Source organism: Anomaloglossus baeobatrachus, chromosome 8, assembly GCF_048569485.1.
Source record: "Anomaloglossus baeobatrachus isolate aAnoBae1 chromosome 8, aAnoBae1.hap1, whole genome shotgun sequence".
Classification (NCBI taxonomy): Eukaryota; Metazoa; Chordata; class Amphibia; order Anura; family Aromobatidae; genus Anomaloglossus; species Anomaloglossus baeobatrachus.
The window spans coordinates 147,909,811-147,926,801 of NC_134360.1; the positions used below are offsets into that span (position 1 = coordinate 147,909,811).

The 16,991-nt window shown below is 49.6% G+C and overlaps 1 protein-coding gene across 4 annotated transcripts in view; it reads right to left on the reverse strand.

The window, feature by feature from the left end:
- KCNT2 (potassium sodium-activated channel subfamily T member 2) overlaps positions 1-16,991 on the reverse strand; it is a 1,626,062-nt gene that overhangs the window by 280,806 nt on the left and 1,328,265 nt on the right. For all 4 annotated transcript variants that reach the window (XM_075322033.1, XM_075322031.1, XM_075322032.1 and 1 more), the window contains exon 21: positions 4,297-4,431. In XM_075322033.1, coding sequence (XP_075178148.1) covers positions 4,297-4,431 — 135 coding nt within the window. The remainder of the gene's footprint in view (positions 1-4,296; positions 4,432-16,991) is intronic.

A 16,991-nucleotide genomic window follows, 5' to 3' on the forward strand; every position in this document is an offset into this window, starting at 1 on the left:
GGACACACCTTCTCATCTCTAGAACAACTGTTAAGTGGAGACTTTGTGCAGCAGGCCTTCATGGTAAAATAGCTGCTAGGAAACCACTGCTAAGGACAAGCAACAAGCAGAAGAGACTTGTTTGGGCTAAAGAACACAAGGAATGGATATTAGACCAGTGGAAATCTGTTCTTTGATCTGATGAGTCCAAATTTGAGATCTTTGTATCCAACCACCGTGTCTTTGTAGAAAAGGTGAACGGATGGACTCTACATGTCTGGTTCCCACCGTGAAGCATGGATGATGTTGTGAATAGTGATGAGCGAGTACCAAAAAGCTCGGGTGCTCGAGGCTCGGGCCGAGCATCCCAAGATACTCGTGTACTCGGCCCGAGCACCGAGCCCAATGTTATCCTATGGGAGACCCGAGTATTTTTATGAAATGACGTCCCGGCAGCATGTAGAAACCCTAAAAATGTCACAAAAGTCTTAGAAGAGTGCTCAAATGACATGGCAACAGCATGGGGAAGACCCCTTGAAGCATTTATCACTCAAAAGTCACAGCTGTGAACAATTTTGTCCGAGTTTTACGCCATTTTTACGGACTCACCAGAAAACCTTCCAAAATGACACCAAAATGAATTTTCATGGCGGAAATGTTAAGGGCACCCAATAATGAGATAGAGCTGGTGTATGTTACTTTTTGAGATTACATGAAAGAAAAAACAAGTGAAAACATTGTGTGGCACTCTGATGTCCAAAACGCATGTTTTGTGCTTTTTACTAGCGATGTCGGTCTTTTTTTTTTTTCATTCTATCTCCCTAAGTCCGTCGGTCGGTCTCTCTGTCTGTCTGTCAGTCTCTCTCTGTCTTGTCTGTCCCCCTCTCACAGTCTGTCGGTCAGTCTCCCCCCTCTCTCATACTTACCGTTCCCCGATTACTGCCGCGGCGCTGCACAGCTGTTCACTAAACTCTGGCGGCTTTTCCTCTTTTGAAAAAGCCGGCCGCTCATTAAACAATCTCGTATTCCCTGCTTTCCTGCTTTTCGGCACCTATGATTGGTTGCAGTGAGACACGCGCCCACGCTGAGTGACAGGTGTCTCACTGCACCCAATCACAGCAGCCGGTGGGCGTGTGTATACTGTGCAGTGAAATAAATAATTAAAAAAAACGGCATGCGGTCCCCCCAATTTTAATACCAGCCAGATAAAGCCATACGACTGAAGGCTGGTATTCTCAGGATGGGGAGCTCCACGTTATGGGGAGCCCCCAAGCCTAACAATATCAGTCAGCAGCCGCCCAGAACTGCCGCATACATTAGATGCGACTGTTCTGGGACTGTACCCGACTCTTCCCGATTTGCCCTGGTGCGTTGGCAAATCGGGGTAATAAGGAGTTATTGGCAGCCCATAGCTGCCACTAAATCCTAGATTAATCATGTCAGGCGTCTCCCCGAGAAACCTTCCATGATTAATCTGTAAGTTACAGTAAATAAACACACACCTGAAAAAATCATTTATTAGAAATAAAAAACACAAACCAATTCCCTCGTAACCAATTTAATAAGCCCCAAAAAGGCCCTCCATGTCCGGCGTAATCCACGGACCTCCAGCGTCGCTTCCAGCTCTGCTGCATGGAGGTGACCGGAGCTGCAGCAGACACCGCCGCTCCTGTGAGCTCTACGCAGCAAATGAGGTGAGTAGCGCGATCAGCTGAGCTGTCACTAAGCTTATCCGTGGCCACCGCTGGATCCAACGGTGGCCGTGAGTTACCTGACTGATAGCAGCTGATCGCGCTACTCACCTCAGTTGCTGTGTGAAGCTGACAGGAGCAGCTGTGTATTCTGAAGCTCCTGTCACCTGCATGCAGCAGAGCTGGAAGCGACGCTGGAGGTCCGTGGATTACGCCGGACATGGAGGGCTTTTTGGGGCTTATTAAATTGGTAACGAGGGAATTGGTTTGTGTTTTTTATTTCTAATAAATTATTTTTTCAGGTGTGTGTGTGTTTATTTACTGTAATTTACAGATTAATCATGGAAGGTATCTCGGGGAGACGCCTGACATGATTAATCTAGGATTTAGTGGCAGCTATGGGCTGCCATTAACTCCTTATTACCCCGATTTGCCAACGCATCCGGGCAAATCGGGAAGAGCCGGGTACAGTCCCAGAATTGTTGCATCTAATGTATGCGGCAATTCTGGGCGGCTACTGACTGATATTGTTAGGCTGGGGGGCTCCCCATAATGTGGAGCTCCCCATCCTGAGAATACCAGCCTTCAGCCGTATGGCTTTATCTGGCTGGTATTAAAATTGGGGGGACCCCACGCCGGTTTCTTTAATTATTTAAATATTTATTTCACTGCACAGTATACACACGTCCACCGGCTGCTGTGATTGGGTGCAGTGAGACACCTGTCACTAAGCGTGGGGGCGTGTCTCACTGCAACCAATCATAGGCACCTGTGGGCGAGGAAAGCAGGGAATACGAGATGGCTGTGTGCAGAGCACAGCGCGCCCGCCGGTATAAAGGCTCGGTCACGCTGTGCGGGCCGGCCAATCACTGCAATTCCACAACTAACAGGGCTGTGGCATTGCAGTGGTCTGCCAGCCAATCCCTGCATGAGAGCTGGCTCTTAAAAGAGCACCAACATGCAGGGATGAAGACCACGTGTATAGCATGAGCATCACGAAATTACTCGGTACCCGCCGAGTAGCCCGAGTACAGTGATACTCGTGCGAGTACCGAGCTGTGACAAGCGTACTCGCTCATCACTAGTTGTGAACCGTAACTTAATCAAGAGTGTCCTCTGTCCAACAATCGGGGTGTCAGGTCACTTGGGAGCGGTGCAAACATGACACTAACTTTTTAACTTTACCACCTGTTAATTCTGGGTTGTTGTTTTTTTATTTCTGCATGACATAGTTTTCGGCATAGGGAGCATGTATGAACTCTACAAAAAAATGTTAAAAGGAACCTGTCCTGTGAAAATATGCAATTATCCTGCAGATATGGGGATTAATCTGAAGGTTAAGAAAATTCTGAACCTGCCCGATGCCTGCACTGAGAGCCCCCCTTGCCAGTAGGAAATAAACTCTATTCCTCCCTTTAGTGTTCAGCTAACATTCAGGTGCCAGCGCAGGTTCAGTCATTGCTCAGAGTATGGTGAGCGGCAGCTGTAACTGCATCCCCTGCACTGACTAACAGCCACTCAGCATTAGGCCTGAAACACACATCTGTGAAACACGTGCGTGTTTGGTCCGTTTCCGTGTATACTGGAGACACGGCCAAACGTGCACCAATGTTATTATATGATAAAAGCTCCACGTGCGTTTTTGATACATGTCCGTTTGTCCGTGTCCGTGATCCGTACCTGTGTGCGTTTTGCACAGCAGCATGTCCGCACGCCGTTTTTTTTAATTATTTATTTTACTGCACAGTATAGACACGCCCACCGGCTGCTCTGATTGGGTGCAGTGATACAGCTGTCACTCAGCGTGGTGGGCGTGTCTCACTGCAACCAATCACAGGCGCCGGTGGGAGAGAAAGCAGGGAATACAAGATTGTTTAATGAGCGGCCGGCTTTTTCAAATTAGAAAAAGCCGCCGGAGCAGTGTGAATGCTGGGCAGCGCCGGTGATCGGGGATCGGTGAGTATGAGAGAGGGGGGGACACTTCAGTCACTCGGGGGATTAGCGGTCACCGGTGAATCCTTCACAGGTGACCGCTAATCAGTACACGGCACACAGACAGAGCCGCGGCATGACAATGAAGTCGAGTGAAGTTCACCCGAGTTCATTCTCATCCCGCTACTCTGTCTTCCGACATGTAGTAACGACATTTTGCATCACACATGTACATTTCACACGGACAACACACACACACATGTCAGTTATTTCACTCACGCACACACGGACATTCCACACGCACATACGGCTAGCATACGGGATACACACGCAGGCCACACATACCATAAAAACGGACCTAAAAAACGGAAAACGGACCCGAAAAATGGCCCGTATCACACGTGCGTGGTTTTAACGGATGTGTGTTGGAGCCCTTAGAGCTAACCTTAGATGCATCAGACACACTAATTTACCTTTATCATTTGGGTCTTCTTCAAGGTATCATAAACATAAATTTAATTATTACACTTATTTTTACTGTTTACTATAATTCAATTTAACAAACATACAGTACTATGTTGGGAGGCAATTTAGTCACCCAGACAATTAATGTATATTGCTTTCAAACATTTGAAAATTAAATACAGTGTAGTTAAATACTATAAGTGTATAAGTGCCAAAAATTCAGACCAACCTGAAAAGAGTCTGCACATTGACTATTGTCTTTGCATCTGCCATATAATCCTCCTCGGCACTCATTGTACTTTCCTTGTCCACCACCACCATGTTTGCTGCAAATGTTACTCCGCACTTCAGCAAGTCATCTAGGCTTTTGAAAGCACAAAAATGACTTAATGGTTCTTTAAAAAACCCATAAACTAATAAAACATTTAACACATTTATAGAACACAAAAACATCCATAGATGATAGGTTATGTCACAGTAATTGAACTGTATTCAACAATTGAATTATGCCTAATTTAATGATTTTCTAAACTAGAATTAAAAAAATAATAATAATAACAATTTTGTACATTATAGAAAATTATTGAACTCACTTTCATAGGGGATTCGTCTTCACTCCTGAAAAAAAATCTATATAAATGACTTCCAAACACCTATTTTTTTCCAGTCAGTTTGCTTTTCTTCAGCTGCACTGATATCAGATCATGGGAAAGGGTAAGCACCTATCTGCTCCTCCTAAAAGGAATCTGTCAGCAGATTTGTGCTATGTAATCTGAAGACATCATGCTGCAAGGGTTAACATACAGATTACAGTCATGCATCTCTTATTACACAGTGTGTTTTTGTTTACCTGCAAAGTAAATCTAAGCTTAAGTAGCTTTATTATTAGTTGGACTGAGGAGTGTGTAAGCTCAAGTCCGACTCTGACCCCTCTGTTTTAGCAGCTTCTTTCGATAGAAATGTACAGTAAAAGTCTGGGATGGGCGAGGCAAGTTTTTAAGCTCTGCAGCTTTGTTAAAACATAAAATCTTTGATTGTGTCAGAAAGGCTACATTAAGTAATCTAAATGATACATCATTGGATTCATGATCTCTTTGCCTACATCATGCTGCTCTCAGATGAGGTAGCAAAAACCTACTGACCAATTTCCTTTCAAGTTACATAGTTACATAGTTACTTAGGTTGAACAAAAGACCTAGGTCCATCTAGTTCAACCTTCCTCCACCAGTTTTAAATTTGGTCACTAAGTCATTTATAACCAACTATGTTTTGTGTGCTGAGGAAATCATCCAGCCCTTTTTTAAAAGCTGTTCTAGTTTCTGCCATTACTACCTCTTGTGGTAGGGCATTCCACAGTCTGACCGCTCTAACTGTAAAGAACCCTTTCCTATTTAGCTGTTGGAATCGCTTTTCTTCCACTCGCAGTGAGTGCCCCCTGGTCTTTAGTTTTGGTTTTGGAAGAAATAAGTCATGTGCCAGTCCTATATATTGACCACACATGTATTTATACATATAAATAAGTTATGCTCATCAGAACAATCTACTGAGGTATTGTCAGAGTTTGTGGGTAGTTTTGAGCAAGTAATTAACTATTCGCACTCGCTATGCTTTTAGCGAGTACTGTCCACTACTCGCATATTTATTACGAGTAGCGGACGCAATGTAAGTCAAGGGAAATATTTGTTAAGTAGCGAGTAACCCGAAAACCGTACTATTCGATACTTGCACAAAAAGTGCGGCTTTCGGGTTACTCGCTACTTAGCGAGTATTTCCCATTGACTTACATTGCACCCGCTACTCATAACGAATATGCGAGTAGTGGACAGTTCTCACTAAAAACATAGCGAGTACGAATAGTCAACTACTCGCTCAACACTATTTGTAGGACAAAGGTATAGAGCTGACACTTTTATTGCCATAATCTGTACTCCAAATGAGTACATTTTTATACCGATGCAGCCAAAGGCATGAAAATATATTAAGGAAATGCTGGAGTCTGGCTTTCATTTATGAACAATTGTTAACATAAATGAAGACACAAAGAAAACTTCTGGGCAGACATCTCAGAACAGTAGATTGTGTAGTGCATGTGTGGGGCCCCGAGGTGCGGTGTCGGTGCAGCTGTGCATTACCTTCAGGGACTCCACGCGGCTGGATCTTGTCACAGGTAGGAAATCCTCTATTTTGATTGTCGTGACGCCACTCTCAGAATTGCGGTCAGTGGAGACCGCCACTGCAGGTTAGGGGTGCCTGGGGCTGATGGTGGGTGCAGTCGGTTGTAATAGCCTCCTGAGAGTAAGGCAAGCCCCAGGTCCCTGTGTAGATGTGTAGAACTACAAGTCGCAGAATGACTCACACGCACAAGCAGGATGTCTTTCAGGGGTTTTACTCACTGATGGTGGCAGGGTGAGTAACCCGGGCGTAGCTGGGATGAACCAGGCTGGAACCAGGTGTCCTTCAGGCTGACTGATGAGGGTGGCTACCGACTCGCCTTCCTTAGCCCTTTGTGTTTTGGGGTAACCCCTGCTTGAAGCCCTGCTGGGGTCGCCCAGGGAAGTTGCTGGTGCCTCTCTCCCCTTACTTTTGGCCCGTTTGCTTGTAGCCTGGACCAGATCACTCCGGCTGCTTGCCTCCTGTGAGCTATGGGCCCTCACTTTGCTACGTGGCTGCGGACTCTGTGGTGTTGTCTTGGGGGTGTAAAGTGCCCCCTCATGCAGGTTTGGCAAAGGACAGGTGGATCTATCCCTGCACTGGGACCTGCTACCCGTTTGGGCCTGGTATCTCCCTGACAGTCTCCTTACTCTCCACTCCGTTGCTCTCTCTTTAGTCGTGGGTGGATTTCGGGCAGCACTACCAGGTGACCGATCTCCCCCGTCGGTAGTCACTGCGCGTACGTTGTCAGAATTGTGTAGAGCTACAGGGTCTGCTTCTGCTCTCCCTGAACTTCACCACTCAACTGTCTTCGGCTCACTCTCCCCTCCTCTCCTATTCTTGCCTACGTCACCTAGCAACCAGGCTCTCTACCACACCCCTCGAGTGGAGAGGCGGCTTTCATGGTCTGGTGGTTTCAGGGTATACCTGGCCTGGTGGAGCCGCGCCTTCAGCCTCTTCTAGCAGGATGTAGAGGCGGCCTCCACAGTTGGTGCCGACCAGGTACCCTCTTTGTGGTGGAGAGCCAGGCCCCATAAACAGGCGTGCTCCCTGGTTGCAGGCGAGCCAGGCCCCTAAACAGGCTGGCTCTGGTGGTGGTACCTCTGGGGTAACTATTTACACTGCGAGAGTTTGTGGCTATAGCCAGTTCATAGCCTTAAGGTTCATGGGTTAAAGTGCAAAAAGAGGTTTCTCACATTAGTTCATGTGGGCACATTTCTTAAACATGTAAACGTTGCAAAACTTTTCAAACTGCTGTACTTTTCTTTACTTTTCTCTACTCCGTTCCACCAGGGCTTTTGCCTATTGGGCTTTGGCACCTGACATTTTCTGTGTTTCCGTCGTCTGTTTCTTTCTCTTGTTCTGTATCTCTATCTTCATCTTCTGTTGTTGAGATAGCAGGTTTACTGTAGAGATTTCTGGGGCATGGTGTGACATCTAGTGCGTACCATCCGCGTTCTCCTTGGTGTTTGGTGAATTCTACCGTGTACGGAGATCCTGGTATCCGAGCACGCAAGGGGAAACAGATCCCCAGTACAGGCAGCAAATCATCCAGAGCTGCTTAACCTACAGGTGGGGGGTACTTCATGCCCTCACCACTACTACACCGAGCTCGAGCCAAGCATCAATCACCAGGCCCATAAGGGGACAGGGCCCGAAGCCATCCCACCAAGGCCACGCTGCCGGCAGACGGGCCAGAGAGAGGGGAGCAGGATAGTAACAGCTTCCCTGGAGGAGTCCTACAATGCTTCAAGCAAGGGATCCTCCCAAACAAAAAAAGAGTGCAAGGAGGGCGAGTGGACAGCTACCCTCAGAACGGCCTCCTGGAATTCCTGGTTCCACCTGGTTATCACAGTGCCGCCCGGGCATCTCACCGTGACCTCCAAACAGTGAGTAAACACGTTAAAAGACTTCTTGGACTGTGTTTGAGTCATTCTGCGACCTGTGGTCCCACACACGTACACAGGGACCTGGGGCTTGCCTTACTCTCAGGAGGCTATTACAACCGACTGCACCCACCATCAGCCCCAGGCATCCCTTAACCTGCAGTGGCGGTCCTCACTGACCGCAATTCTGAGAGTGGCGTCACGACGAATCCCAAAACGAAGGTTCCCTACCTGTGACCAGACCGTCCCATCCCGTGGAGTGGTTTTACTCACTGAGGGTGGCAGGGTGAGTAACCCGGGCGTAGCTGGGATGAACCAGGCTGGAACCAGGTGTCCTTCAGGCTGACTGATGAGGGTGGCTACCGACTCGCCTTCCTTAGCCCTTTGTGTTTTGGGGTAACCCCTGCTTGAAGCCCTGCTGGGGTCGCCCAGGGAAGTTGCTGGTGCCTCTCTCCCCTTCCTTTTGGCCCGTTTGCTTGTAGCCTGGACCAGATCACTCCGGCTGCTTGCCTCCTGTGAGCTATGGGCCCTCACTTTGCTACGTGGCTGCGGACTCTGTGGTGTTGTCTTGGGGGTGTAAAGTGCCCCCTCATGCAGGTTTGGCAAAGGACAGGTGAATCTATCCCTGCACTGGGACCTGTTACCCGGTTGGGCCTGGTAACTCCCTGACAGTCTCCTTACTCCCCACTCCGTTGCTCTCTCTTTAGCCGTGGGTGGATTTCGGGCAGCACTACCAGGTGACCGTTCTCCCCCGTCGGTAGTCACTGCGCGTACGTTGTCAGAATTGTGTAGAGCTACAGGGTCTGCTTCTGCTCTCCCTGAACTTCACCACTCAACTGTCTTCGGCTCACTCTTCCCTCCTCTCCTATTCTTGCCTACGTCACCTAGCAACCAGGCTCTCTACCACACCCCTCGAGTGGAGATGGAGGCTTCGCCCCCTCCTGGGATCCCCAGGGGTCCTCCCAAAGGTACATGTGTGAGACCTGATCACTATGCGCCTGTGTAGTCACACCTCGGTCAGCCTTCTGGATTACCTGTTTTGTACTGTCCCCAGCATGGGTGCAGTACTCAGTGGTGCCTGACCAGGTCAGGGGCGCCACATTCCCCCTTAGTTATCACCAGCACGTCCTCGGGCTGCAAGACAACATTTTAAAATGCGTAAAACAGTAAAACATTTTAAAACCACCAGGTACCATACATCACCACCCTCCACCCACAAGTCCGTTAACCCACCCAAAACCCTCTCAGGAGGCAGGTCACCGGTTTCTTTTGGTAACCAGGTCTGGGCCATCCGTTTCCCCAGACCTTTCCTCCAATCTGCCTCTCCCGTTGGCCGCGACTTCAGCCACTTCTGGCAGGATGTGGAGGCGGCTTTCATGGTCTGGTGGTTTCAGGGTATACCTGGCCTGGTGGAGCCGCGCCTTCAGCCTCTTCTCAGCAGGATGTAGAGGCGGCCTCCACAGTTGGTGCCGACCAGGTACCCTCTTTGTGGTGGAGAGCCAGGCCCCATAAACAGGCGTGCTCCCTGGTTGCAGGCGAGCCAGGCCCTTAAACAGGCTGGCTCTGGTGGTGGTACCTCTGGGGTAACTATTTACACTGCGAGAGTTTGTGGCTATAGCCAGTTCATAGCCTTAAGGTTCATGGGTTAAAGTGCAAAAAGAGGTTTCTCACATTAGTTCATGTGGGCGCATTTCTTGAACATGTAAACGTTGCAAAACTTTTCAAACTGCTGTACTTTTCTTTACTTTTCTCTACTCCGTTCCACCAGGGCTTTTGCCTATTGGGCTTTGGCACCTGACATTTTCTGTGTTTCCGTCGTCTGTTTCTTTCTCTTGTTCTGTATCTCTATCTTCATCTTCTGTTGTTGAGATAGCAGGTTTACTGTAGAGATTTCTGGGGCATGGTGTGACATCTAGTGCGTACCATCCGCGTTCTCCTTGGTGTTTGGTGAATTCTACCGGGTCTCCTATCTGTAGGTTTCTTCCTGGATGTCCTCTAGGTAAATGTGCTCTTACATCCCTTCTGTTCACAAAAATGCCCTCCTTTACACCAGGTGCTACTATAAAGCCATATCCAGACCTTAGACTGAAGTCTTCTACAACTCCTCGACAAAGTGGGCCTCTGACCTGGGATTTGGCTCTTCTCAAGGACCGCTTTTCCTCTAAGTCTCTGGCCGTGACCTCGTCCTTCTCCTCTGGAGACTGCTGTGCAGGTGGATCCCTTGTCCTGCTACGGCGCCGTGTCCTGCGGGCTGGGTCCTGCCTGGCTGCCACTTCACCGCTTGCAGGCTCCCAGGTGATGTATTTGGACAGATCTTCTTCAGCGGAGGATGTCGGGCCCTCTTCATCCCAGCGGGAGTACGGCAGCATTTCTGGCTCTTGGACTGGTGCTGCATCCACTGCTGATGGCTCTGGGGTCAGCTCCTCAGCTTCCTGGCCTCCCCTCCCCCTTAGTTCTTCTGAGCACTCCTCTTGTGGCAGCGCTAGGGATGGATATTCATCAGCAGGCCAGGGCGGTGGACTCTTTGGCGTGGATGTTGCAGGAGTCTTCCTGTGGGTGTGCGGGGGGAGCAGATACCGGTCCACCATCTCCTTTGGGAAGTGGGTCTCTAGATCAGCCTTCAGCTTCCAGTATTCGGGGTCCTCCCCCAGCATGGACTTCCTAGCAGGGACTTCCTTGGGCTGGGGAGCGGTGTCTGCTCTGGCCTTGCAGGCCGGGGTAAATAATTGTACAGTCTTGTCTTGGCGGGCCGCGCAGGGCATCGCTGCGGCGGCCTGGATTGGCGTCGCAGCTGCGATGGGATCTATGCAGGCCGGGCTGGGCGTCGCTGCGGCGGCCTGGACTTGGCGGGCCGAGCAGGGCATCGCTGCGGCGGCCTGGATCAGCGTCGCTGTTGTGGCCGGTTCTTGGTGGGCCGGGCTGGGCGTCGCTGTGGCGGCCTGGACTTGGCGGGCCGAGCAGGGTACCGCTGCGGCGGCCTGGATTGGCGTCGCTGCAGGGACCGGATCTTGTCGGGCCGGGCAGGGCATCGCTGCGGCGGCCTGAATTTGCGTCGCTGCAGGGACCGGATCTTGTCGGGCCGGGCAGGGCATCGCTGCGGCGGCCTGGATTGGCGTCGCTGCAGGGACCGGATCTTGTCGGGCCGGGCAGGGCATCGCTGCGGCGGCCTGGATTGGCGTCGCTGCAGGGACCGGATCTTGTCGGGCCGGGCAGGGCATCGCTGCGGCGGCCTGGATTGGCGTCGCAGCTGCGATGGGATCTGTGCGGGCCGGGGTAAATAATTGTACAGTCTTGCCTTGGCGGGCCGCGCCCAGCATGACGGCGGCCTGGTCTTGGCGGGCCGAGACTGGTAAGGCGGCGGCCTGGATCAGCGTCGCTGTTGTGGCCGGTTCTTGGCGGGCCGGGCTGGGCGTCGCTGCAGCGGTCTGGGCTTGGCGGACCGCACCTGACTTGGCGGCGGCCTGGGTCAGCGCCGCCGCGCCGGGCATCTCTCCAGGGACCGCAGGCATGGCAGCAGGGGTCGGGGCACTCGCGCTGGCAGGGGCAACACAGGACTCACCCATCGGTAGCATCATCGGGGCCTGAGTCGTCGCCGCTCGGTCTGGCACCCGTCGTGCGGTTCCCCTCTCGTAGGCCTGAACCGCCGCAGCCATCTCCTGCAGCTCCGCACGTCCCTCTCGGATCTGCTGCACGATCCTCGCTTCCAGTCGGTTGCTGAACTGGGCAAGCTCCCAGGACCACCAGGCAGCGGAACCCGGCTCTGGGCTCCTATCTTCAGACGCCATCTTCACCACGTCGTCGCTGCTCTGCAGATCTTTTCTCAGCAGCAGGCTTGCAGCCTCAGTGCCAGTTCCTTCACTGCCTTGAACTCTTCTCCCAACAGCAGGCTTATCAGTCTCTGCTCTGCCTTTTCCAGCAGCAGGCTTCTGGCTCCCTTTCCTTCCCGACGTCCCTGAACGCCTCCGCTCTCATCACTTGCGAGACCAGGACCCAGCAGGGGATCTCTGGGTAGCCACACCTCTTCGTGGGCGGTAACTTCTCCCAGCGCGGGCTGCTGTTGTTTTTCAGCGCGCTTTTCATGGTGGCAATATGGCGGCGCTTCCAATTTTTCAAGCGGACCGCCCAGGCACATGGTCACCTGTCTGAACAGGTCTAGTCCTTATCCTGTTCGTGACGCCAGATATGTGGGGCCCCGAGGTGCGGTGTCGGTGCAGCTGTGCATTACCTTCAGGGACTCCACGCAGCTGGATCTTGTCACAGGTAGGAAATCCTCTATTTTGATTGTCGTGACGCCACTCTCAGAATTGCGGTCAGTGGAGACCGCCACTGCAGGTTAGGGGTGCCTGGGGCTGATGGTGGGTGCAGTCGGTTGTAATAGCCTCCTGAGAGTAAGGCAAGCCCCAGGTCCCTGTGTAGATGTGTAGAACTACAAGTCGCAGAATGACTCACACGCACAAGCAGGATGTCTTTCAGGGGTTTTACTCACTGATGGTGGCAGGGTGAGTAACCCGGGCGTAGCTGGGATGAACCAGGCTGGAACCAGGTGTCCTTCAGGCTGACTGATGAGGGTGGCTACCGACTCGCCTTCCTTAGACCTTTGTGTTTTGGGGTAACCCCTGCTTGAAGCCCTGCTGGGGTCGCCCAGGGAAGTTGCTGGTGCCTCTCTCCCCTTCCTTTTGGCCCGTTTGCTTGTAGCCTGGACCAGATCACTCCGGCTGCTTGCCTCCTGTGAGCTATGGGCCCTCACTTTGCTACGTGGCTGCGGACTCTGTGGTGTTGTCTTGGGGGTGTAAAGTGCCCCCTCATGCAGGTTTGGCAAAGGACAGGTGGATCTATCCCTGCACTGGGACCTGCTACCCGTTTGGGCCTGGTATCTCCCTGACAGTCTCCTTACTCTCCACTCCGTTGCTCTCTCTTTAGTCGTGGGTGGATTTCGGGCAGCACTACCAGGTGACCGATCTCCCCCGTCGGTAGTCACTGCGCGTACGTTGTCAGAATTGTGTAGAGCTACAGGGTCTGCTTCTGCTCTCCCTGAACTTCACCACTCAACTGTCTTCGGCTCACTCTTCCCTCCTCTCCTATTCTTGCCTACGTCACCTAGCAACCAGGCTCTCTACCACACCCCTCGAGTGGAGATGGAGGCTTCGCCCCCTCCTGGGATCCCCAGGGGTCCTCCCAAAGGTACATGTGTGAGACCTGATCACTATGCGCCTGTGTAGTCACACCTCGGTCAGCCTTCTGGATTACCTGTTTTATACTGTCCCCAGCATGGGTGCAGTACTCAGTGGTGCCTGACCAGGTCAGGGGCGCCACACATGACCTCTGCATCTATGATCCTCAACCCTGCCCACTTACTTGAGGTTACTAGAGATGAGCGAACCTGAACTTTAAAGTTCGATGTTCGTACCGAACACAGACTTTATACAAAACTTAGTGTTCGAGTTCAGAGTATGAGTGGTTTATGTACGCATATCATTCTAGCAAATATCACTGTACTCCGGTATGCACAGTGCTCGGCCCAGTGCGAGCCGCTTGCACTGGGGGTAAAATCAGAGTTAGCAGATGTAGTGTGTTAAAAAAAACCTGAAAATCATTATTTACGTGGAGAGCCAAACTGCCCTTTTAGTCACTTCCAATGAGGTGCAGGTCAAGTTCAGGTCTACAACAGAACTTTATTAAATGCAGCTGAACCTGCAAAACCCAAACTTTCATGGGTCTGCTCATCTCTAGAAGCTACTTCAAAAGAATTTGTACAGCACACCTTGAAACCTCAGATCACTGTGAAATCTCTGCCTGAGAGAAACCTTTCTGATGAAGTATAACTACCTTGTTACTTGATGCTGTTCTCAATCTTGAAATGGTGTATGACCTGTGACATGAAAGAAGAACAAAGACTTGCAATGTACCGGCTGATGCACTGCTAGAACTATAATGGGATGTAAGGCTCGGCTGTTCCTGCCCTACAATCTACAGTTTATTAAAGTGAATGTGTATTGAGACTATTTGATTAATACTCATGTAATGTCGCCATCTAGCGGCTGGGTTTTGAATGACTATTCCCTGGCTCCTTTTAGGCAGGAAATGGTTAAGGTTTAAAGACACCTTCCTGTAGAGTGGCGCATAGTAAGTAAAAGATAGACAGCAACCATATTTTAGTCAGTTATGGAGGAGAATTAATGTAGAAAAGTTGAATCTGTGGAAGGTGTGGTGAGATTGGTGGACCAAACTGAATTCAGCCAGACCCTCTGAATCAACTCCAGGTCCTGGACATGAATCAAAGAAGAGTGCAAAGTGGTCTGTTGTCCACTAGTTACCAGGTCAGGACTCTATGGAGAATGTCCCCGGGTTAGAAACTTCCACTCCCTGGTGTTCCTTTGCAAGTTTCCATTAACCCTTTCACGACCGGCCGATTTTTCGCTTTCCGTTTTTTTTTTTCGCCATTCTTTTTCTGAGAGACGTAACTTTTTTATTTTTCAGTCAATATGGTCATGTGAGGGCTCATTTTTTGCGGAACGAGCTGTACTTTTAAATGAAACCATCAGTTTTACCATATTGTGTACTAGAAAATGGCAAAAAAATTCCAAATGCTGAAAAATTGCAAAAAAAGTGCGATAGCACTATGGTTTTTGAGATATTTTATTCACTGTGTTCACTATATGGTAAAACTGATGTGTGGGTGTGATGCCTCAGGTCAGTGCGAGTTCGTAGACACCAAACATGTATAGGTTTACTTTTATATAAGGGGTTAAAAAAAAATCGGAAGTTTGTCCGAAAAAAGTGGCGCACGTTTTACGCCATATTCCGTGACCCGTAGCGTTCTCATTTTTCGGGATCTTAGGCTCAATGACGGCTTATTTTTTGCGTCTCGAGCTGACGTTTTTAACGGTACCATTTTTGCGCAGATGCTACGTTTTGATCGCCTCTTATTGCATTTTGCGCAAAAGTTGTGGCGACAAAAAAACGTCGTTTTGGCGTTTGGAATTTTTTTGCCGCTACGCCGTTTACTGATCAGATTAATTGATTTTATATTTTGATAGATCGGGCGTTTCTGAACGCGGCGATACCAAATGTGTGTATATTTTTTATTTTTTTAACCCTTTAATTTTCAATGGGGCGAATGGGGGGTGATTTGAACTTTTAGGTTTTTTTGTTTTTTTTTAATTTTTTAAAACTTATTTTTTTACTTTTTTTTTTTATTTTACTAGTCCCCCTAGGGGGCTATTGCGATCAGCATTCCGATCGCTCTGCAGTATCTGCTGATCACAGCTGGAAGGCTGTAAACAGCAGATACGCTGTCTTTCTCTTTTGCTGTGCCCCGGGCACAGCGAAAGTGAAACCAATTCATGTGTAGTACAGGAGTCATCACATGACCCTGTACTACCATGACAACTATCGGGAGTCACGTGATCGCGTCACGTGACTTCCGGTTTCGGCGGTAAGTAAAACTTTACCGCGATTGCGCTTATAATGGCGCTGTCATGTATTGACAGCGCCATTATAAGGGGTTAATCGGCACGAGCAGATAACGATTCTGCTCGTGCCTAGCAGGCACACATCTCAGCTGTGAAAATCAGCTGAGATGTGTGCCGATCGCGGCATGCTGCCGCCGGAGGACCGCGGGCAGTAAGATTATGTCATTTAGGACGTAATTTTACGGCCCGCGGTCGTTAAGGGGTTAATTGAGGGCCAGGTGAAAAGGGACGAAAATACAATAGTGAATGAGATCCATCCCACAGCTGTCCCAATGGTTTCTAGAAGCTAAATAGCTGTGGGTGGGATGAGACAGTATTGCAAGGACTATTTGGCTTTACTGTGCATATTTATGAACTTAAATGTGAGAATGAGCATCAGACCAGGGAAGCTGGGTGTGCATAAAGTTATAATGATGCTAAATTGTGCGCAAATGTCACGTGATGTTAAAACTAAAAAGCTGTTTGTTGGGAAACTGAACTCAATGTCTGAAGTGTCCTTCGCACTGTGGAGGTGGCTGGGGCACAAACTTACCATAAAGGGTTACCAGTAGCTAGGGTTCACCCTTGATCATGACTACAACAGCTCCATGCCACCCCTACAACAGTTGGCGTAGTCAGCAGGATAATTCTACGTGTCTTCTAAGGTGGCAAGCCACTTGTGAATCAGCTGTGAAGAGAAGCGCCACAGCCAGAGTGTGGCTAAAGAGAACTAAAATGGCTGCCACAGCATGGAGGAAGAAGTAGGCCCTTCGTTCGGATCCCTTGAAGCAATGTGGAGCAAAAATCTAGCTGGCCCCTAGGATGGACAGTGAGCGCTGAACGTCCCAGATCAGTGCAGCCAGAGAAAAATACTTTATCATTAGCATGGAACGATAAAGAACTGGCGAAGGCCTGGAATTAACGCTTATAGAGTTAATGATGGAAAATTGTGCTGCCCCAGCAACATTCAAGAAAAGTGCCTGTAATGTTCAGCAAATGTTTCTTGATGCTACAAGTAAAGAACAGTTTGGTGAGAAACTAGACTCTGTCTGAAAGGTGCTTGAGAAAATGTATACCGCATTCAATCCTTTGCACTATGGAATGGGTGAGGATCTATCTGTTGATACTGTCCTTGGCATCTTTCTCTTAAAAATTTAAGTGACTTCTCCTTCTGTTTTGAAGTGTTATGCATATTAGAATTTGGTTCACAGAGGTTATACTGCCCACTGGGTCTTTTCCTCCATGTCTATGATCCCTCAGCCTCTCCACCTGCCTCTGGTCTATTAAAGACAGGTCACTGCAGAGATTTAAAACAGAGGAGGCAAGTGATATACAGATCGGAGGCAGGCAGAGAGGCAGGCGAATCACAAACAGGGAGGAGAAGCCAGTGTACAGTTCAGAACCTTAGCGCCCAAATCTAATTAGCTGAAAACTTC